The 22,190-nt window shown below is 41.6% G+C and overlaps 2 protein-coding genes across 5 annotated transcripts; one reads left to right on the top strand and one right to left on the bottom strand.

The window, feature by feature from the left end:
- Positions 1-15,003: 15,003 nt before the first annotated feature.
- Positions 15,004-19,163, top strand: LOC127375083 (uncharacterized). The gene is made up of 6 exons (XM_051420916.1): positions 15,004-15,371; positions 16,259-16,509; positions 16,891-17,081; positions 17,215-17,308; positions 17,796-17,992; positions 18,344-19,163. Exons 1-6 carry the CDS (start codon positions 15,276-15,278, stop codon positions 18,535-18,537), a joined length of 1,023 nt encoding a protein of 340 aa, XP_051276876.1. The 5' UTR covers positions 15,004-15,275; the 3' UTR covers positions 18,538-19,163.
- LOC127375082 (uncharacterized) lies at positions 18,027-22,183 on the bottom strand. Of its 4 annotated transcripts, XM_051420911.1 has the most exons (6): positions 21,696-22,183; positions 21,155-21,283; positions 20,701-20,894; positions 20,003-20,150; positions 19,218-19,422; positions 18,027-19,129 (listed from the first exon to the last, which is right to left on the bottom strand). In XM_051420911.1, the coding sequence occupies exons 1-6, from the start codon at positions 21,990-21,992 to the stop codon at positions 18,825-18,827; spliced, it is 1,278 nt and encodes a 425-aa protein (XP_051276871.1). In that variant the 5' UTR covers positions 21,993-22,183; the 3' UTR covers positions 18,027-18,824. The 4 variants fall into 4 exon arrangements, with proteins under 4 accessions (XP_051276871.1, XP_051276872.1, XP_051276875.1 ...); XM_051420912.1 differs by having other exon boundaries at positions 20,701-20,860; positions 21,155-22,179; XM_051420915.1 differs by lacking the exon at positions 20,701-20,894 and having other exon boundaries at positions 21,696-22,178.
- Between the last annotated feature and the right edge of the window lie 7 nt (positions 22,184-22,190).

Raw genomic sequence — 22,190 nt, forward strand, 5'->3', positions numbered from 1 at the left:
CCGCAGGAGGTCCCTATTGTTTTTGCTTCGTTTATTATTATTAGGGACCGAGCCAGTATGAACTGGAAGGTCTCTATTGTTTTTCCTTCGTTTATTATTATTATTATTATTATTATTTTTAGCGACTTTGCTCGCATTTTTCACCCCCTAATCATTTAAAATATTGGCATTTTATTTGGCACATTTGTCAAGCCTCATTTAAATTGGAGATTCTATGCGTCACATGCAGGTCAGCCACTAGGAAGGCCACTAGGTGGCGCTGTTTGTAGGCCAATTTCGTTACGCTAATAACTCCCGCATAGTTTGTCTCACATTCAAAAACCTTATATCCACGCGTTCGGTGAATGGAGCTGAACCTCCCCATATAGGCCACGCCCACTTCCGCCTAGATTTTTTTTTTTCTAGAGCGCAAAATGTCCATAAATCACTTTTTCGTGTTCCTCCTACACACTTTTTCCGATGCGCACGAAACTTTGCACGTTTCATCTGTGGACCGTCCTGACAACAAAAGTAATTTGAAGAATTTTGATATTATAAAACATAAGGAAGTTATACAATTAGCACTTCCTGTTGATTTTTCGTCAAAAAAGGAAGTGGGGTATTTCTCCACGTTGGTATGTCCGATTTACACCAACCTTGGGTCCATAGTTCCCCATGTCTTCATTATGTATCGTGCACAATTTCAGGTCATCACCACTAGGTGGCGCTCTTTAAAATGAAGGAGTTTATATCTCTGCATCGGCAAGTGTGATTAAGATGAAACTTGGTACCCTGCTTCCCCATGGCTCCCTGAGGCTCACCTAAAAAGGACAAAAAAAATACGCCACTAGGTGGTGCTCTTTTGGCATGATAAATCACTCGTAATAGTTATGAATATGAAATTCACAGGGTACGTGTAGAGTGGTGCCTGAAGCTCACATACCAAAAATCCTGTTTGTCCTGCTTGTAGCGCCCCCCTACAGGATAAAAAAACATCAGCCCCGGCGCCACGTTTCACCGACATGTACGAAACTCAATAGGCATGTATAAGGTGCCGGGGCGTACAAAAAAGCCTCTTGGACCCATACCTCAAATCCCACAGGAAGTCGGCTATTTTCATTTAAAATTTGCACTTTTGGCGGCCATTTTGTGGTCATTTTGACTCTTTGGGCTTGTTTTAGAACTAACTGCTCCTAGGGAATTTATCAGATCTGCTTCAAAATTGGTCAGTACAGTCAAAACATGGTGCTGAATGAACGCATTATATTTTGTGACTGTACGTTGAAGGGCGTGTCCGTGGCGTGCCCTCAAAGTTGGCCATTTAGAACAAATGTCACTGTGATGTCATTTTGGCATTTCAGGGCTTCTATTTGAATGATCCCCTCCTACAGCTTCTATCGGATCTTCTTCAAAATTGGGCAGTCCAGTCACAACATGGGGCTGAATGAACGCAAATTATTTGGTGACTGTACGTTGAAGGGCGTGTCCGTGGCGTGCCCTCAAAGTTGGCCATTTAGAACAAATGTCACACTGTGATGTCATTTTGGCCTTTCAGGGCTTCTATTTGAATGATTTCCTCTGACACGTTCTAACAGATCTTCTTCAAAATTGGGCAGTACAGTCACAACGTGGTGCTGAATGAAAGCATTATATGTTGTGACTGTACGTTGAAGGGCGTGTCCGTGGCGTGCCCTCAAAGTTGGCCATTTAAAACAAATGTCACACTGTGATGTCATTTTGGCCTTTCAGGGCTTCTATTTGAATGATTTCCTCTGACACGTTCTAACGGATCTTCTTCAAAATTGGGCAGTACAGTCACAACATGGTGCTGAATGAACGCATTTCATTTTTTGACTGTACGTTGAAGGGCGTGTCCGTGGCCTGCCGTCAAAGTTGGCCATTTTGAAGCCCGTGGTCCTGTATTTGAACAAACAAACTCCTTGAGACATTATCAGATCTGCTTCAAAACTTGACAGTACTCTTGAATAATCTTGCTGATTACAAGTTGTGCTATTTATGACTGTACGTTGAAGGGCCTGTCCCTGGTGTCTTGTCAAAGTTGCACATTTTGAATTCTGTGGTCTTTTTTTTCAGTGATGAAACACAAACACCCCTCCGCTCCCACTAGCCACATCTACAAACCATATTTCCTAGGGAGTATTGTTCGTGGAGCATAGTGTGAAACCGCTGGAAGTCACTTATTAAATTGCAAGATAAATAAGGGACTTATCAAATCGACTTCAAAATTGGACAGTCTTATAAAAACAAAGTGTACATGAAGAATTGAGCTATTTGTGGCTGTACGTCAAACTGCGTGCCACTGACCCCTTGTCAAATTCAGATGATTTTCCATTAAGCGGTACTCGTAACTTCAGTGTGCAATGTCCAATTTCCAATAAACTTCATATATTCTGTAACAGTCTCGCCCTGAACGCGTCCTCATAACATCAGCCTACGTATTACAGTCCCGCCCTGAACTTGTCTACGTGACAAGATTCAGATAAAGTGAAAGCACAGCATACTGGCCACAGGAAGGAAGCGCTGCGTGGCGATACGGAGCTGATTTGGAGCAGATTTACGTGACGTGTTCGCGTTGCGGTCCGCGCTTGTTACGACGGCACGTGCGTGGCCTCGGCGCACCCCGACCGCACGTGACGCGTTTGCGGCCCGCCCCGACGAGCGCCGGGTGCGAGGTCCCGCCCAACGCTGCTTGCAGCTTTAATTATTATTATTTTTCAGAACTTTGAGTGCATTTTTCACCCCCTTAACAATTCTAATATTCGCATTTTATTTGGCACATTTGTCAAGCCTCATTTAAATCGGAGATTCCATGCGTCACATGCAGGTCGGCCAGTAGGAAGGCCACTAGGTGGCGCTATTTGTAGGCCAATTTCGATACGCTAATAACTCCCGCATAGTTTGTCTCACATTCAAAAACCTTATATCCACGCGTTCGGTGAATGGAGCTGAACCTCCCCATATAGGCCACGCCCACTTCCGCCTAGATTTTTTTTTTTCTAGAGCGCAAAATGTCCATAAATGTCTGTTCCGGGGAATCTCCTACACACTTTGTCCAATTCGCACGAAATTTTGCACGTAGCATCTGTGGACCGTCCTGACAACAAAAGTAATTTGAACATTTTTGATATTTTAAAAAATAAGGAAGTTATAAAATTAGCACTTCCTGTTGATTTTTCGTCAAAAAAGGAAGTGGGGTATTTCTCCACATTGGTACGTCCGATTTACATCAACCTTGGGTCCATAGTTCCCCATGTCTTCCTTAAGCATTGTGCACAATTTCAGGTCATCACCACAAGGTGGCGCTCTTTAAAATGAAGGAGTTTATAGCTCTACAACGGTATGCGTGATTAAGATGAAACTTGGTACGCTGCTTCCCCATGGCTCCCTGAGGCTCACTTAAAAAGGACAAAAAAAATACGCCACTAGGTGGTGCTCTTTTGGCATGATTAATCACTCGTAATAGTTATGAATATGAAATTCACAGGGCACGTGTAGAGTGGTGCCTGAAGCTCACATACCAAAAATCCTGTTTGTCCTGTTTGTAGCGCCCCCTACAGGATAAAAATACATCAGCCCCGGCGCCACGTTTCACCGATATGTACGAAACTCGGTAGGCATGTATAATGTGCCGGGGCGTACAAAAAAGCCTCTTGGACCCATACCTCAAATCTCACAGGAAGTCGGCTATTTTCGTTTAAAATTTGCACTTTTGGCAGCCATTTTGTGGTCATTTTGACTCTTTGGGCTTGTTTTAGAACTAACTGCTCCTAGGGAATTTATCAGATCTGCTTCAAAATTGGTCAGTACAGTCAAAACATGGTGCTGAATGAACGCCTTATATTTTGTGACTGTACGTTGAAGGGCGTGTCCGTGGCGTGCCCTCAAAGTTGGCCATTTAGAACAAATGTCACTGTGATGTCATTTTTGCATTTCAGGGCTTTTATTTGAATGATCCCCTCCTACAGCTTCTATCGGATCTTCTTCAAAATTGGGCAGTCCAGTCACAACATGGGGCTGAATGAACGCAATATATTTGGTGACTGTACGTTGAAGGGTGTGTCCGTGGCGTGCCCTCAAAGTTGGCCACTTAGAACAAATGTCACACTGTGATGTCATTTTGGCCTTTCAGGGCTTCTATTTGAATGATTTCCTCTGACACGTTCTAACGGATCTTCTTCAAAATTGGGCAGTACACTCACAATATGGTGCTGAATGAACGCCTTTCATTTTGTGACTGTACGTTGAAGGGCGTGTCCGTGGCGTGCCCTCAAAGTTGGCCATTTAGAACAAATGTCACACTGTGATGTCATTTTGGCCTTTCAGGGCTTCTATTTGAATGATTTCCTCTGACACGTTCTAACGGATCTTCTTCAAAATTGGGCAGTACAGTCACAACATGGTGCTGAATGAACGCCTTTCATTTTTTGACTGTACGTTGAAGGGCGTGTCCGTGGCCTGCCGTCAAAGTTGGCCATTTTGAAGCCCGTGGTGCTGTATTTGAACAAACAAACTCCTTGAGACTTTATCAGATCTGCTTCAAAACTTGACGGGACTCTTGAATAATCTTGCTGATTACAAGTTGTGCTATTTATGACTGTACGTTGAAGGGCGTGTCCCAGGTGTCTCGTCAAAGTTGGACATTTTGAATTCTGTGGTCTTTTTTTTCAGTGATGAAACACAAACACCCCTCCGCTCCCACTAGCCACATCTAAAAACCATATTTCCTAGGGAGTATTGTTCGTGGAGCATAGTGGGAAACCGCTGGAAGTCACTTATTAAATGCAAGATAAATAGGGGACTTATCAAATCGACTTCATAATTGGACAGTCTTATAAAAACAAAGTGTACATGAAGAATTGAGCTATTTGTGACTGTACGTCAAACGGCGTGCCACTGACCCCTTGTCGAATTCAGATGATTTTCCATTAAGCGGTACTCGTAACTTCAGTGTGCAATGTCCAATTTCCAATAAACTTCATATATTCTGTAACAGTCTCGCCCTGAACGCGTCCTCATAACATCAGCCTACGTATTACAGTCCCGCCCTGAACTTGTCTACGTGACAAGATTCAGATAAAGTGAAAGCACAGCATACTGGCACCAGGAAGGAAGCGCTGCGTGGCGATACGGAGCTGATTTGGAGCAGATTTACGTGACGTGTTCGCGTTGCGGTTCGCGCTTGTTGCGACGGCACGCGGCGTGGCCTCGGCGCACCCCGACCGCACGTGACGCGTTTGCGGCGCGCCCCGACGAGCGCCGGGTGCGAGGTCCCGCCCAACGCTGCTTGCAGCTTTAATTAGGGACCTCGCAAGCGACCGCAGGAGGTCCCTATTGTTTTTGCTTCGTTTATTATTATTATTATTATTTTTCAGAACTTTGAGTGCATTTTTCACCCCCTTAACAATTCTAATATTCGCATTTTATTTGGCACATTTGTCAAGCCTCATTTAAATCGGAGATTCCATGCGTCACATGCAGGTCGGCCAGTAGGAAGGCCACTAGGTGGCGCTATTTGTAGGCCAATTTTGATACGCTAATAACTCCCGCATAGTTTGTCTCACATTCAAAAACCTTATATCCACGCGTTCGGTGAATGGAGCTGAACCTCCCCATATAGGCCACGCCCACTTCCGCCTAGATTTTTTTTTTTCTAGAGCGCAAAATGTCCATAAATGTCTGTTCCGGGGAATCTCCTACACACTTTGTCCGATTCGCACGAAATTTTGCACGTAGCATCTGTGGACCGTCCTGACAACAAAAGTAATTTGAACATTTTTGATATTTTAAAAAATAAGGAAGTTATAAAATTAGCACTTCCTGTTGATTTTTCGTCAAAAAAGGAAGTGGGGAATTTCTCCACATTGGTAAGTCCGATTTACATCAACCTTGGGTCCATAGTTCCCCATGTCTTCCTTAAGCATTGTGCACAATTTCAGGTCATCACCACAAGGTGGCGCTCTTTAAAATGAAGGAGTTTATAGCTCTACAACGGTATGCGTGATTAAGATGAAACTTGGTACGCTGCTTCCCCATGGCTCCCTGAGGCTCACTTAAAAAGGACAAAAAAAATACGCCACTAGGTGGTGCTCTTTTGGCATGATTAATCACTCGTAATAGTTATGAATATGAAATTCACAGGGCACGTGTAGAGTGGTGCCTGAAGCTCACATACCAAAAATCCTGTTTGTCCTGTTTGTAGCGCCCCCTACAGGATAAAAATACATCAGCCCCGGCGCCACGTTTCACCGATATGTACGAAACTCGGTAGGCATGTATAATGTGCCGGGGCGTACAAAAAAGCCTCTTGGACCCATACCTCAAATCTCACAGGAAGTCGGCTATTTTCATTTAAAATTTGCACTTTTGGCAGCCATTTTGTGGTCATTTTGACTCTTTGGGCTTGTTTTAGAACTAACTGCTCCTAGGGAATTTATCAGATCTGCTTCAAAATTGGTCAGTACAGTCAAAACATGGTGCTGAATGAACGCCTTATATTTTGTGACTGTACGTTGAAGGGTGTGTCCGTGGCGTGCCCTCAAAGTTGGCCATTTAGAACAAATGTCACTGTGATGTCATTTTTGCATTTCAGGGCTTTTATTTGAATGATCCCCTCCTACAGCTTCTATCGGATCTTCTTCAAAAATGGGCAGTCCAGTCACAACATGGGGCTGAATGAACGCAATATATTTGGTGACTGTACGTTGAAGGGCGTGTCCGTGGCGTGCCCTCAAAGTTAGCCATTTAGAACAAATGTCACACTGTGATGTCATTTTGGCCTTTCAGGGCTTCTATTTGAATGATTTCCTCTGACACGTTCTAACAGATCTTCTTCAAAATTGGTCAGTACAGTCAAAACATGGTGCTGAATGAACGCCTTATATTTTGTGACTGTACGTTGAAGGGCGTGTCCGTGGCGTGCCCTCAAAGTTCGCCATTTTGAACAAATGTCACACTGTGATGTCATTTTGGCCTTTCAGGGCTTCTATTTGAATGACCTCCTCCTACAGGTTCTATCGGATCTTCTTCAAAATTGGGCAGTACAGTCACAACGTGGTGCTAAATGAACGCATTTCATTTTGTGACTGTACGTTGAAGGGGCGTGTCCGTGGCCTGCCGTCAAAGTTGGCCATTTTGAAGCCAGTGGTCCTGTATTTGAACAAACAAACTCCTTGAGACTTTATCAGATCTGCTTCAAAACTTGACGGGACTCTTGAATAATCTTGCTAATTACAAGTTGTGCTATTTATGACTGTACGTTGAAGGGCGTGTCCCAGGTGTCTCGTCAAAGTTGGACATTTTGAATTCTGTGGTCTTTTTTTTCAAAGTGATGAAACACAAACACCCCTCCGCTCCCACTAGCCACATCTACAAATCATATTTCCTAGGGAGTATTGTTCGTGGAGCATAGTGTGAAACCGCTGGAAGTCACTTATTAAAGTGCAAGATAAATAGGGGACTTATCAAATCGTCTTCAAAATTGGACAGTCTTATAAAAACAAAGTGTACATGAAGAATTGAGCTATTTGTGACTGTACGTCAAACTGCGTGCCACTGACCCCTTGTCGAATTCAGATGATTTTCCATTAAGCGGTACTCATAACTTCAGTGTGCAATGTCCAATTTCCAATAAACTTCATATATTCTGTAACAGTCTCGCCCTGAACACGTCCTCATAACATCAGCCTACGTATTACAGTCCCGCCCTGAACTTGTCTACGTGACAAGATTCAGATACAGTGAAAGCACTGCATACTGGCAACAGGAAGGAAGCGCTGCGTGGCGATACGGAGCTGATTTGGAGCAGATTTACGTGACGTATTCGCGTTGCGGTCCGCGCTTGTTACGACGGCACGTGGCGTGGCCTCGGCGCACCCCGACCGCACGTGACGCGTTTGCGGCGCGCCCCGACGAGCGCCGGGTGCGAGGTCCCGCCCAACGCTGCTTGCAGCTTTAATTATTATTATTTTTCAGAACTTTGAGTGCATTTTTCACCCCCTTAACAATTCTAATATTCGCATTTTATTTGGCACATTTGTCAAGCCTCATTTAAATCGGAGATTCCATGCGTCACATGCAGGTCGGCCAGTAGGAAGGCCACTAGGTGGCGCTATTTGTAGGCCAATTTCGATACGCTAATAACTCCTGCATAGTTTGTCCCACATTCAAAAACCTTATATCCACGCGTTCGGTGAATGGAGCTGAACCTCCCCCATATAGGCCACGCCCACTTCCGCCTAGATTTTTTTTTTTTCTAGAGCGCAAAATGTCCATAAATGTCTGTTCCGGGGAATCTCCTACACACTTTGTCCGATTCGCACGAAATTTTGCACGTAGCATCTGTGGACCGTCCTGACAACAAAAGTAATTTGAACATTTTTGATATTTTAAAAAATAAGGAAGTTATAAAATTAGCACTTCCTGTTGATTTTTCGTCAAAAAGGAAGTGGGGTATTTCTCCACATTGGTACGTCCGATTTACATCAACCTTGGGTCCATAGTTCCCCATGTCTTCCTTAAGCATTGTGCACAATTTCAGGTCATCACCACAAGGTGGCGCTCTTTAAAATGAAGGAGTTTATAGCTCTACAACGGTATGCGTGATTAAGATGAAACTTGGTACGCTGCTTCCCCATGGCTCCCTGAGGCTCACTTAAAAAGGACAAAAAAAATACGCCACTAGGTGGTGCTCTTTTGGCATGATAAATCACTCGTAATAGTTATGAATATGAAATTCACAGGGCACGTGTAGAGTGGTGCCTGAAGCTCACATACCAAAAATCCTGTTTGTCCTGTTTGTAGCGCCCCCTACAGGATAAAAATACATCAGCCCCGGCGCTACGTTTCACCGATATGTACGAAACTCGGTAGGCATGTATAATGTGCCGGGGCGTACAAAAAAGCCTCTTGGACCCATACCTCAAATCTCACAGGAAGTCGGCTATTTTCATTTAAAATTTGCACTTTTGGCAGCCATTTTGTGGTCATTTTGACTCTTTGGGCTTGTTTTAGAACTAACTGCTCCTAGGGAATTTATCAGATCTGCTTCAAAATTGGTCAGTACAGTCAAAACATGGTGCTGAATGAACGCATTATATTTTGTGACTGTACGTTGAAGGGCGTGTCCGTGGCGTGCCCTCAAAGTTGGCCATTTAGAACAAATGTCACTGTGATGTCATTTTTGCATTTCAGGGCTTCTATTTGAATGATCCCCTCCTACAGCTTCTATCGGATCTTCTTCAAAATTGGGCAGTCCAGTCACAACATGGGGCTGAATGAACGCAAATTATTTGGTGACTGTACGTTGAAGGGCGTGTCCGTGGCGTGCCCTCAAAGTTGGCCATTTAGAACAAATGTCACACTGTGATGTCATTTTGGCCTTTCAGGGCTTCTATTTGAATGATTTCCTCTGACACGTTCTAACGGATCTTCTTCAAAATTGGGCAGTACAGTCACAACGTGGTGCTGAATGAAAGCAATATATTTTGTGACTGTACGTTGAAGGGCGTGTCCGTGGCGTGCCCTCAAAGTTGGCCATTTAGAACAAATGTCACTGTGATGTCATTTTTGCATTTCAGGGCTTCTATTTGAATGATCCCCTCCTACAGCTTCTATCGGATCTTCTTCAAAATTGGGCAGTCCAGTCACAACATGGGGCTGAATGAACGCAAATTATTTGGTGACTGTACGTTGAAGGGCGTGTCCGTGGCGTGCCCTCAAAGTTGGCCATTTAGAACAAATGTCACACTGTGATGTCATTTTGGCCTTTCAGGGCTTCTATTTGAATGATTTCCTCTGACACGTTCTAACGGATCTTCTTCAAAATTGGGCAGTACAGTCACAACGTGGTGCTGAATGAAAGCAATATATTTTGTGACTGTACGTTGAAGGGCGTGTCCGTGGCGTGCCCTCAAAGTTGGCCATTTAGAACAAATGTCACACTGTGATGTCATTTTGGCATTTCAGGGCTTCTATTTGAATGATTTCCTCTGACACGTTCTAACGGATCTTCTTCAAAATTGGGCAGTACAGTCACAACGTGGTGCTGAATGAACGCATTTCATTTTTTGACTGTACGTTGAAGGGCGTGTCCGTGGCCTGCCGTCAAAGTTGGCCATTTTGAAGCCCGTGGTCCTGTATTTGAACAAACAAACTCCTTGAGACATTATCAGATCTGCTTCAAAACTTGAAAGTACTCTTGAATAATCTTGCTGATTACAAGTTGTGCTATTTATGACTGTACGTTGAAGGGCCTGTCCCTGGTGTCTTGTCAAAGTTGCACATTTTGAATTCTGTGGTCTTTTTTTTCAGTGATGAAACACAAACACCCCTCCGCTCCCACTAGCCACATCTACAAACCATATTTCCTAGGGAGTATTGTTCGTGGAGCATAGTGGGAAACTGCTGGAAGCCACTTATTAAATTGCAAGATAAATAGGGGACTTATCAAATCGACTTCATAATTGGACAGTCTTATAAAAACAAAGTGTACATGAAGAATTGAGCTATTTGTGACTGTACGTCAAACTGCGTGCCACTGACCCCTTGTCGTATTCAGATGATTTTCCATTAAGCGGTACTCGTAACTTCAGTGTGCAATGTCCAATTTCCAATAAACTTCATATATTCTGTAACAGTCTCCCCCTGAACGCGTCCTCATAACATCAGCCTACGTATTACAGTCCCGCCATGAACTTGTCTACGTGACAAGATTCAGATAAAGTGAAAGCACAGCATACTGGCAACAGGAAGGAAGCGCTGCGTGGCGATACGGAGCTGATTTGGAGCAGATTTACGTGACGGATTCCCGTTGCGGTCCGCGCTTGTTACGACGGCACGTGGCGTGGCCTCGGCGCACCCCGACCGCACGTGACGCCTTTGCGGCGCGCCCCGACGAGCGCCGGGTGCGAGGTCCCGCCCAACGCTGCTTGCAGCTTTAATTGTATTTGGTGTTAGATTTGTTTGGTTGGCGTAAGAGCACTAGACAGAACCTGAAAGAGGGTATCTGGCAGTTCTGTCTGTATCTCACAGCAGACTGTTCCTTTACTCGACTCGCAGCTTTTTTCCTGCACACTTTAGTCCCGCCTCCCCATATTTTTGGCTGCAGTGGAGCAAAGCTTTGGGGCAGTTCATTACACATGAAAGTCTGTGACTGAGCTACTGAGTGATGAAGTTATACCATTAGTAGTTGAGAGTCCCCATTGACCGTCATATTCCTCCGTGCCCGTCAACAAGCCATTCTGCTCTTTTCTAATCACATGTAGAGTTGATCTTTATAATTATCTCACAAATGATGTGATCCTGGATAAGCAGTGTGTCGCTTCTTCCTTAACAGTGAATTTAAAATGACCATCACACCATCACTATGTGATCTGTAGGGAGAGACTTCTCTCCTGTGCGTCTGCCGTCTCTCTCTCGCTGTCTGTTTGGACACAACTGACAAATATGTGGAATAAGTATGACATGCATATTTAAATATTTATCAGAATCAGATCATGTAATATAGTATTGTAGCGACCCAGAATAATGAGGCTACGAAGCACGAACTGGTTTAGCTGGTCTTTATTCTTCAGCTCGAACACAGGCTACTGTGGGCCGTAGCCAACGGCAACACAATAAAATATAGCGCTATCAACATTAGCTTTTGTAGCGTCTCTCCCCATACACACACACCAGAACCACAACAACAACACACTCCCACAATCTCAGGTGGCTATCTCACACCCATCATTGCCATGGCAACTGCCATGACTGACAGGCTTCACAGCCTCTGACAACTCCACCCCTCAGACGTCCCGCAAACCCATACACTGCAGAACAACTTAACTGAGCACAATCCAAACAGCCACAGTGTATACACAGCCCATTACACCATAGATATACATAATAAAGGCTAGATGTCTTACGGCGGAGTCTCTAACGTTATCAACGGTGGCCATCTTGCCACAGGCAAGCTTTCTGGCGGGCTCTGTGGTACCTGATGTAAGGTGAGTGATCTACTGATCTCGCTGAAATCTTGACGGATTTACAAACGGTTTGGTTTCTTACAAATGTTATTAACGTGGCTATAATTCTGGATGCTTGAACATGTTGAAATTTCAGCTTTTCTTTTCGAAAAACGACTTAATCGTGCAGCATAGTTGTGTATCACGGCTACTTGCGCAAGTTATCAAGGCTGAGACCACAATCGAGCTGTTCAATTATACAGGTTTTACTGACACCAATAACAATTTTATGACAACTAATCTTTTGTCTAAATTACAATCTTTGTGGATGTGGTTGTAGTTATTAGCTGGCTAATAACAAGAAGCTGTGAGTGAGACCTAGTAGCAGCGAATTGCTCTTTCTTTTCAATATAACTTAAGTTGCACATGATTTCCAATCGGTTTGGTTTGTTAAAAATATCTTACATTATGATACAGGAAATTGCTGGCTTTATAAGAGAAGATGCCAGACTTTTGTGCAGCCTACGGATGGTCCAATCGCTGTAGTCTCAAAACGAGAGCCCGTGGGATCACCTTTCACCTGTAAGATATGACAATATTATGATTATATTTGGGATAATTGTTAGTTACTTAGTGGATGTATGTACAATACAGGTCCTGTTACACACTGACCCAAGGCTTTTTAGAAGTTTGTTTACACAATCGCCGAATGTTTCTTTTGGACACCTTTTTATAACTAGTTTAGTGTGTCTTATTCTAAAGTACATACATGCATACATGATGCATACATGCACACATGCATACATACAATTACCCCAAACATATGATAATTTAGGTGTGTATTTTTGTCCTTACCCTTAATGTTGAAAGAAGAAAAAAGGGTTGGAAATGTTGACAATAATTTATATATCTGGGTACATTTCACACGTTTTTAAGGTTTCCCAAAACCGGAAAGATGAGGAGGCAGTGGGAACTTGCCCTAAGAAGGGACGGTTTTGTTGCCTCTGACAGGACACTGCTCCGCAGCAAGCATTTCAGGAGTGAGGACTTTGACAGAACTGGGCGGAATGTCCGGCTTAAAGATGGTGTTGTGCCAACCATTTTCAACTTTCCAGCTCATCTTCAAAGGGTATGTGTATCATTGACCAACAATAATTCAAGGTGTATAAGATTGATATATCAATATGTGATTAAATGTCACTTTAGTTTTTGTTTCTGCAAGTTATATAATGTGTTGTTTATTACTGCACATTTTAGACACTCAAAACTTCTTTTTACTTATGTTTATTTTAGCTGGTAGCAACAAGAAGCACAACCACCTCTAGAAGAGCGGAAGACAACCTGCCAATGGACTTGTCTCGGGATGCACCTCAACCTGATGTTGTGAGTATTTGCACATCACTACCTGAGAGATACCCTGCATATTCACCTGCCACATCCCAGTTCATTGCAAAGGTATTCTTCATGATGTCCAATTTTATACTGAAGCATTTAGCACTACAGACAATATTATCATAAATGGTTAAACTTGCTGATCTAACAGCTCATGTCTCATGCTGATACATGTTGATATTATAGCTATTTTTTGTATGTCCAGTGTCCACAATAGGGATGCTTGGGTTAGTGGTTAAATGGCTACGTGGTTAAATGTCTACTTTTTAATTTTACTAAGGTAGCTGAGCTGTCTTGATGCCAGACCTGGTCTCAATAAAATGATATTGGACATGCTGGAAAGACGGCATCAGGAAGATGAGGTCAAGTACGGATGTGTCACTCTGATGCTGGATGCCATGTCCATCAAAAATCACGTCCAGTATGATCCTCAGACACAAACAATGTTTGGATATGTGGACATCGATTGAATGAGACTGACATGGCTTCTGATGTTCTTGTGTTTATGGTGGTTGGGCTTCAAGGTTATTGGAAAGCTCCAATTGCGTATTATTTGACCCTCACACCACAATCAAAGACAGTCTTAATAGAGCATGCATTAGAAGAGCTGCATCGTCGTCAGATAAGAGTGGTGTGCATGACAATGGATGGTCATGCATCCAATGTCAGTATGTGCACTCAACTTGGGGCAGATCTAAAAGCAGACCCCTGTGAGCCCTTGAAGACCCATTTCCCACATCCAGTAACCCATGACAATGTTTTTGTTATGATGGACGCTTGCCACATGCTGAAGCTGACACGCAATATGTTGCAGGTTCATGCTCATTGGTTGACTCTGTTCTGCTTTTTATACATTTTGATTGTATTTACATAATTGTGCAGAATATGGTGCTTTACATTTGACGTGTGACGTGAAAAAAAAAATATGATTCTGCAGGCATACAGCCCAATTAGAAGCATAAATGGCAGTATCATTTGGAAGTACATAGTTCATCTGAACAATGTCCAAAAGAAAAGTGGACTACATGCTGCCAACAGAGTCACAGATAAGCATGTGAACTTTGCTTATCAGAAAATGAAGGTATGTTTGTATGATGATTTATGTATTGAGGGCCGCAATAGTAATGGGCTCTAGGTCTTTATTGTGTTTTTATACTTTTTGATGATGTTTGTATCTTGTAGCACTAATGTGCTCTTCATTTCTCCTTATAAACTCAATCAAGGTCTCCCTGGCTGCTCAGACTTTGAGTAGCTCTGTGGCAGTGGCGCTCCACACGTTGCAGGAGGTGGGGATGATAGGACATGAGCGGATCCAGGGTAAATGTCTAACACTACTCTACTACTACTACTACTACTACTACTACTACTCTACTGTCTAACTCTGATTGTTTTCATGGGAGCTTGTTTATCAATTACGTTAGTAACTTTAGAATCAAATAAGTTCCATGCATCTTCAACAGAAGGTATTATCTGAAATCTATTGCGGTTAATAGCAGTTAAGTCATGGACTAAACAACCTACATTCATACTTGTGTATGGTCTCAGTCTGATATATTTAGGAGGAGAAGTCTCTGATTCCCTGTTGTTTGGCGGTCCGTGTATGTTTTGGTCATTGGATTTTCCTTTCAGAAACGGGAATTAAAAAACAGAAAACGAGTGCTTATTTGATTTTCGTTTTAAAATACAAAAATGAAAATTGAAATACAAGGCGTTTTTCTTTTTCGTGGTCAGAAAAGGATGAGCGAAATTTAAAAAACGATTCGATTTTCATTTTCTATTTTATATAACAAAAAATAAAATCACTAGAAAACAGAAACGGAAAAAAGGCCTGTTTTTTCATATTCTGAGACCGGATGTCGTCATTAACAGGACGGTGGTGCTGTGGAGAAGAAACAGTAGGGTAACGTTAGTAGACTGCGGCGGGGTAATCAACCGTGACACATGGACATGGAGCAGTACGTCGTTTTCCGAAACAATAAAAGAGTGTGTCTCAGGGAAGAAGACATGACTGCAGAAAAACTTAGTCGCATATTTCAGGTAAAAAAATTTAAAAAAGTTCTGCTCCAGGACGTCAGTCGGTGATGTTAGCCTGTTAGCCTGTTAGCCTAACGTTAACCCTTTAGCGGAGCTGTTTCCATAGAAGTTAGGGTGGCCATTCGTCCCGCTTTTAAGCCTGACACTCGTTTGTCCTCGTTTTGAGGTCCGCCTTTTGACACATTACCTCGTTAGTTTAATACTTATTGGCTTAAAATGTGTGTCACAATAAGTAATTTCATTGGTAACATTTTCGTGTCGTGACCTATCAACACATGGCTAATTTTAATATTCAAATGAGCCATGTGTTGATTCTCCACAACACACGACCACAGCAGTTGCTGCCACCAGGCTGTCAATCAAACTCTCAGTGACAGAGAACATAACGTGAGCTATCGTCGGTTGTTGGACTGAAATTCTGAAAATGCTCATACAGAAACAGAAGGTGCTGTATTTGTTTTACCCTTTATCTATCCAGATAAAACCATTAAGAACAGTTTCTGTATGATGTTTATTAGACCTATGTAATCTGAATTGGAAGGGCACGTTGTCATGAGCTGTATCTTGTATATTTATTATTAGCTATGTGGTATGTGTATGCACCTTTATGTAATCTGGTGGGAAAACATTAAAATTTAAAACCGGTTCATACCAAACAAATATCTGCTTGTGTGTCCCCGTGTATGCAAAGTGTCCTCCTTTTTGATGTGAAGGAAATGGCCACACTAATAGAAGTCCGCCTCGTCGTGGGCGATTATCACTTAAATACTGTATATATGTAACTAACGCCATTTAGACATTTAGCATTTGGAGAATTTTCTCTCTCAGTATTCACTGAAGAATATTCATTGAGAAAGGTTTGTAACGTTAAGCGAACACTTTCTTGACAGGTCTCAACTCGTAGTCTGTACTTGACTAACGATGCAAATGTGGCCTTGTTTCCGGGACCATCTGGAGTGTTCAGCTCATTCGACCTTACTGCAAGAGCCCATTATGAGGTTAACGGTGAGGAGGAGGAAACCTCATCATCAGTTTCAAATAACACGGGCCAACGTTTTGCATTCATGCGAACTCCTGCAACTGCTTCAGCCCCCCCCAGAGCCACTGTCCCCAGAGCCACTGTCTCTAAAACATTTCAAAGGTAACATTAGCCTAAATTGCTTGTTAAATGACGGTGATACGATTTATATTTTCAAATTTACTAGTTATGGGATGGGATGAGAAGTAAAAAATAATTAGATGTCAATGCAAAACACCTAGTTAACATTTGATATGATCATATCAACTCCAGTTGCCATTCTTTGTCTCCTTCATAGTTGTAGTGTAATAATAGTTAATACTACTTGTACATCATTTACATTATGCACATTTTAACATTTTTCCACTTACTTTCATAACGTCCGCCAAGGAAGTAGCGATATATGGTTATTGTTAATATACAAAACACATAATACCATTAACCATTGCTAGCATTATGAATTCCCTGTGTCATAGAAATTATTTTAATATGATATTCTTCCAGATCAATGTACCTTGCTGAGGTGGTTGGTGGGAGGTTGAGTCCCAGCAGAATGGTGGTGGTCCGGTTTTTAGAATGTGAGGCTACCCTTCAGGGGATCATCGAAAAAGTGCAAGATGCCATTGGAAATCATGACCCCATGGTATTGACTGATGCACAGGGTAATGCAATTTTGGAGTCCGAAGGAACAACAGGTGGGTAACATTAATTTTGTTTTACTTTTAAGTCTTTACTTTGTTTGAAAATTAGATGGCACATGATTACTCATGACTGAACCAACCACTTAAGTTATAATGGTTTTTCCTGGTTTCCACCTCCACTCCAAAGGGTCACACTACTGGAAGCAAAATGCGCGAAAGATTCTTGCTGTACAAGAACGGGACTTCCTGGAGTTGCAGGGCAAAAAAAGGAGGAGACTGAGGTAATCTTCAGCAATCATTACTGTTATTTGTCCAAATGTTGAAATGCATTGTGTTTTTTTTACTTAGACGTATCCTTACCATTGCTGTTCAGACTATTAAAAAAACATTTTTTCAAATCAGCACCTGTTTGCCTACCCTTTGGACATTACTGCTTCTGTATATACAGTGGCTTCTATAATGTTTGGGACAAAGATTTATTTTAAAAAACATATTCCCATAATCAGGGATAGAAATTGAGCTCGCCCCCACCCCCCTTGCTGTTTTGTTGTGTGTGAAACAAGTGTCTTGTTTTGAATGAATGAATTTCATAAGAAGCTTCCCTGACATGGCCAAGCTACATTCATAAATAAAAACCCTTGCTTTTGTTGTCTGTCCCCCCCTTTTTCTAATCTTTCAAACAAAAGGTTAGGCTTCCTCCCTACCACCGCTACCAAAACTGCTAAAATACAACCAGTACATATATATTATGTTTTTTCCTTGTAACAGCCGAAAAGATGAAGAAGCTGCAGGCATTGGAGAGGTCACTGAGAAAGTAGAAGAGCTTGTACTGGCATCACAGAGCCTACCAGATGTCACTGCAGCAATCAGAGAGCTCACCAATGTGGCTACCAGTCAAAGAGTCATACTGAGTCCTTCCCAGCTACAGACCATCAAGCACGGGTTCTGCTGTGTTGTTTGTATGAGTAAGTATGCAATAGATAGTAATTGTCCCACATGTAAAATAATTTTGGATCATTTTATTTGGTGTGTGCCAGAATTTGAGATTTCCAAATACACATACATTTTTACATTCTCTAACCAAGATCAGCTGTGTCTCATCCACAACAATTAATTACATGTACTGATGCAAACCTTTGTGTAACAGCCAATGGTGTAATGATACAATAAAAAAGAAATGTTTAAAAGCATTAAAGTTGTAAACTTGTTTAGTAACAAGAACACTGTCACCCAATACATCAAGAACACTTTAAGGACAGATGGGGATACGCACACACATACACAGAATGACAAGTTTTTCTCATTTTGTTTTTTAGAGTTCATCGAGGAGCCAGTCTTCACACAGTGTTGCCGAAGCATTATTGGCTGCAAAACATGTGTGGAACAGTGGCAGGAGACCTCTGTGCACTGTGCAAAATGTAGAGAGAACACAGCAGGCAACGACATATTTGAAGTTAATGGTCTGTCAGAGGCATTTTCTGTTCTGAGATCCCTTTTTGAAGAGGAGTAAGATTTTGCACTTTTATACTCACAAATAGGCATATTGGGTATGCGTTTGTTTATCAATTCAAAAATTTCGGTTAGAGTTCTTGTACTATTGATGTGAATTTCTTAAAATGTTTGGGCTAGATGATGTCATATTGGTGTGAAGAAGGAAGTTGAAAATGTGACCACTGTTCTTATTGACATCACTGTTTAGTTATATTAACATTTGTCTTTACCAAACACCCATTGCCACCAACTTATAGTTCTTGTTACTCATTTACATTCTGTAAGTTCAAACAGACCAATGGTCTTTCACACATTGCGCTGAGTTGTGGTTATGAGATAGAGCAATGCCTCTTTGTATGGAGCAAAGTCATTGTTCACTGCTCTAGAGAACAAGTCTGAAATGTCTGAATATTTCTCTGCAAACTGATTCTCGACTGTAAGTTTGTCCTGTTCAGTTGAAAATGGATCAACTCCAAAAGCAGAATGTGTTGTCAGTGAGGATCCCAGCTGTTGTCCGTAAAGGTCTGCTGCTTCAGCTGAATGAGGCAACAGCTCCTGTGGGATTTTTTTGGGACACCCACTGCCAGCCAAGTCATTTGGTATACCTTTACCTGTAAAATAAAGAACATACTGTTGGTCTCAAAACTTATGAATGCCCGTTGTAATTATTTTAATCTTCGCAAAACTGGTTTATTTCACCTGGAATTCGGTGAGCATTCCATGAGTCCACCATCCTTGTAAGACCAATCTGGCACAACTGGCCAGTCAGGTTGGACACACAGTATCTCACAAGGTTGTCGTCCATGTCTAGTTCCTCTTGATCCACCAACTGCAGAAGGGCTGTCTTCAGTGGATAATTGACACGATTGTTGACCTCAGGCCAGACTCGTTCGACTATATGGTTCTGAAATTGCACAAAGGTTTGTCATAAGTAAATTCGTTCTGGTGGGTTAATGAATAATATATGTGTTACGGTCCATTAAGGAAAAATGGTCATTATGCAGAATTCCAAGTAAATCTTTAAATTTACCAAGTCAGCAGTCATTATGCATAATTACCAGGAAATCTGCATATTGACCACCTAAATGGGTATTATGCGCATTGACCGCTGAGCTAGTAAATTGAGAGTTTTACCAGGAATTCTGCTTAAGGACCATTTTCCCAAATGGACTGTAACATAAAAAAACATCATGTAACTACAATATAAAGTTTGAATAAACTCCAGTGTGCTTCTACAGTTGTTTAATGTTGAGCTGTAACCAGATTAAAAAAAGAAAGCTGTTCTTGGCCAAGGTTAATGTTATGTTTATTGATATGTTTACCCTAACATTTAGAAAACCTAGCAATAGTAAAGAAAATGTATATAATGTAACCAAGAAAACAGTATGCTGCTGAAGCAAACCCAATAAAAGTAATAATAATAAAAGCCGGCATACAACAAGTACTGTGTTTCTGAAGCAACCACACAAACTATTGAACTGTACCCTTGTGGATGAAGTCTGTAAATAAGGCTTTCTCTCCTGATTATGGCGATGAGATGACAGCTGCTCCTGCATGAAGAGCGTCAAATAAAACTCCTTGCCATGATCTACTCGCACCTGGTCCCACATACCATAGGCAAGTACTGCAGGCCTATTGGATGAAAGAATCATTTTTAATTTGTGCAAAACTTTTCAAACTTAACCGTTCCAAATCAGTTATTCTCAGTATAATATGGTTCATAACAATGTAGATGTCCAGCAATTATCATTTAGTCACATTCTATTAGGAAAGCAGTAGCCATGTGTATACAATATGTACAACTATTTCAAAGGCTTAAGGGATAGTCTGGTATTTATTTGGGAACAATATATGTTGTTATTTCATCAATTGCAGCCTCTCTTTTTTCTCTCATGTCTGAAATGCATAATATAAATTGATAGGTGGTTTCAAGTCAATGAATAGAAATAATGTCTGCAAATGACCATCGCAAAATAAATAATTTTACTGTAAAGCAGCCTTTAAAACCAGAAAGAGACTACACTTATGTCATATCATGGTTATTACGATATCCAAAATCCCAGACCATATCTAGTCTCATATCACGATGTTGATATAATATTGATATATTGGCCAACAAACACTGTCTTGAAGAAATGACAGATTATCCCTTTAGTGTCCACAACAAAACATAGGCTATTACCTGAAAACATCTTCATAGATGGCAAGGTTGTTTTTTATAGGCATTGTAGAATGAGCAACAACCTTTTTGCTGAAGCCATCAATGGCTAAAACATGGGTGACCCCAAACATAGCCAGTTTTTCATTTTGGTCCATATGAACCTTGTGACCCATGTAGTCAGCTTGATATGGTATGGGATTGAGATTGCGGGCACCCTAAAAGAGAGAGGAAAACAATGTAAATATTTAATTGCATACAAAATCCCATTAGTCCTATATACACTACATTGGTTGCAGGTTTTCTAAATGTGACAATGCCTATTTGTATTGTCCCTCTCAAATAAATGAATAAAATAAAAATGATGGCATTTTAATCTTATACGGGCTAAATAACTGCAACTAACCAAACACCCAAAAAAACCACACATTAGCTCATAGTTACACAGAAATTCCACAAGTAACAGACAGTAACATACCTGACGTCTTGCTTCATGGTAAGGCTGATGCATAGTTCTGAGCACTGATCCAATTCGTGTCTCTGCTGCATGCACTCCTTTCATAGCGAGATACCCCTTTATCATCCTTCTTCCATATGTAGGTCCCATCTAGAAAATAACAAATTAACATGATTTCCATATTCCAAAATCATATCAGCTGATATATGTTTATCATGAAATTAATGCAGTGTGCATGCATGTGGGTGTTTGTGTTATGGGATTTGTCAGTGCTGTGAGGTTTATGTTTACTGTGATTACTTACATATAGCCTATGGTAGGCTGAGGCTATTTATTTTTTATTTATTTACTATTTGTTATTTATAATTATGATAAACGGGCATAAAAAAATGCCAGTTGAACTTGCTAAGGGATCCCTTTAGAGATGCGGGACATAGACGTCTATGCATGTTCTCTCTCTCTCTCTCTCTCTCTCTCTCTCTCTCTCTCTCACACACACACACACACACACACACACACACACAAATCTAAGTAGCAAAGGGGAGATATAGCAGGTTCATACCTCGGTTATAGCTTTTGCCACCTCTAACTCCAAATGTGCGTCGGGGAGTCCCATCAAGCTTGACCCATTTTCAGCGCAAAATCTCCTCACATTTCTTGCAGAAAATCCTCTTGTGCCCCCACTTTCCTGTGATATGCGCACCGAGATTTCTGTGGATGACAGGCCTTGTTCCGCCATGTCCAAAATCACATCAGAGTAGGATTCCAAAGCCATTTTAGCCTGGCAACACTGGCACACTGGCAATTTTACATTTGGCGCTGGCGCTCTTGCCTTGTAAATGACGACATCCGGTCTCATAATATGAAAAAACAGGCCTTTTTTCCGTTTCTGTTTTCTAGTGATTTTATTTTTTGTTATATGAAATAGAAATTGAAAATCGAATCGTTTTTTAAATTTCGCTCATCCCTTTTTGACCATGAAAAAGAAAAACGCCTTGTATTTCAATTTTCATTTTTGTATTTTAAAACAAAAATCAAATAACCTCTCGTTTTCTGT

Source organism: Dicentrarchus labrax, unplaced genomic scaffold (genome assembly GCF_905237075.1).
Source record: "Dicentrarchus labrax unplaced genomic scaffold, dlabrax2021, whole genome shotgun sequence".
NCBI classification, from domain to species: domain Eukaryota; kingdom Metazoa; phylum Chordata; class Actinopteri; family Moronidae; genus Dicentrarchus; species Dicentrarchus labrax.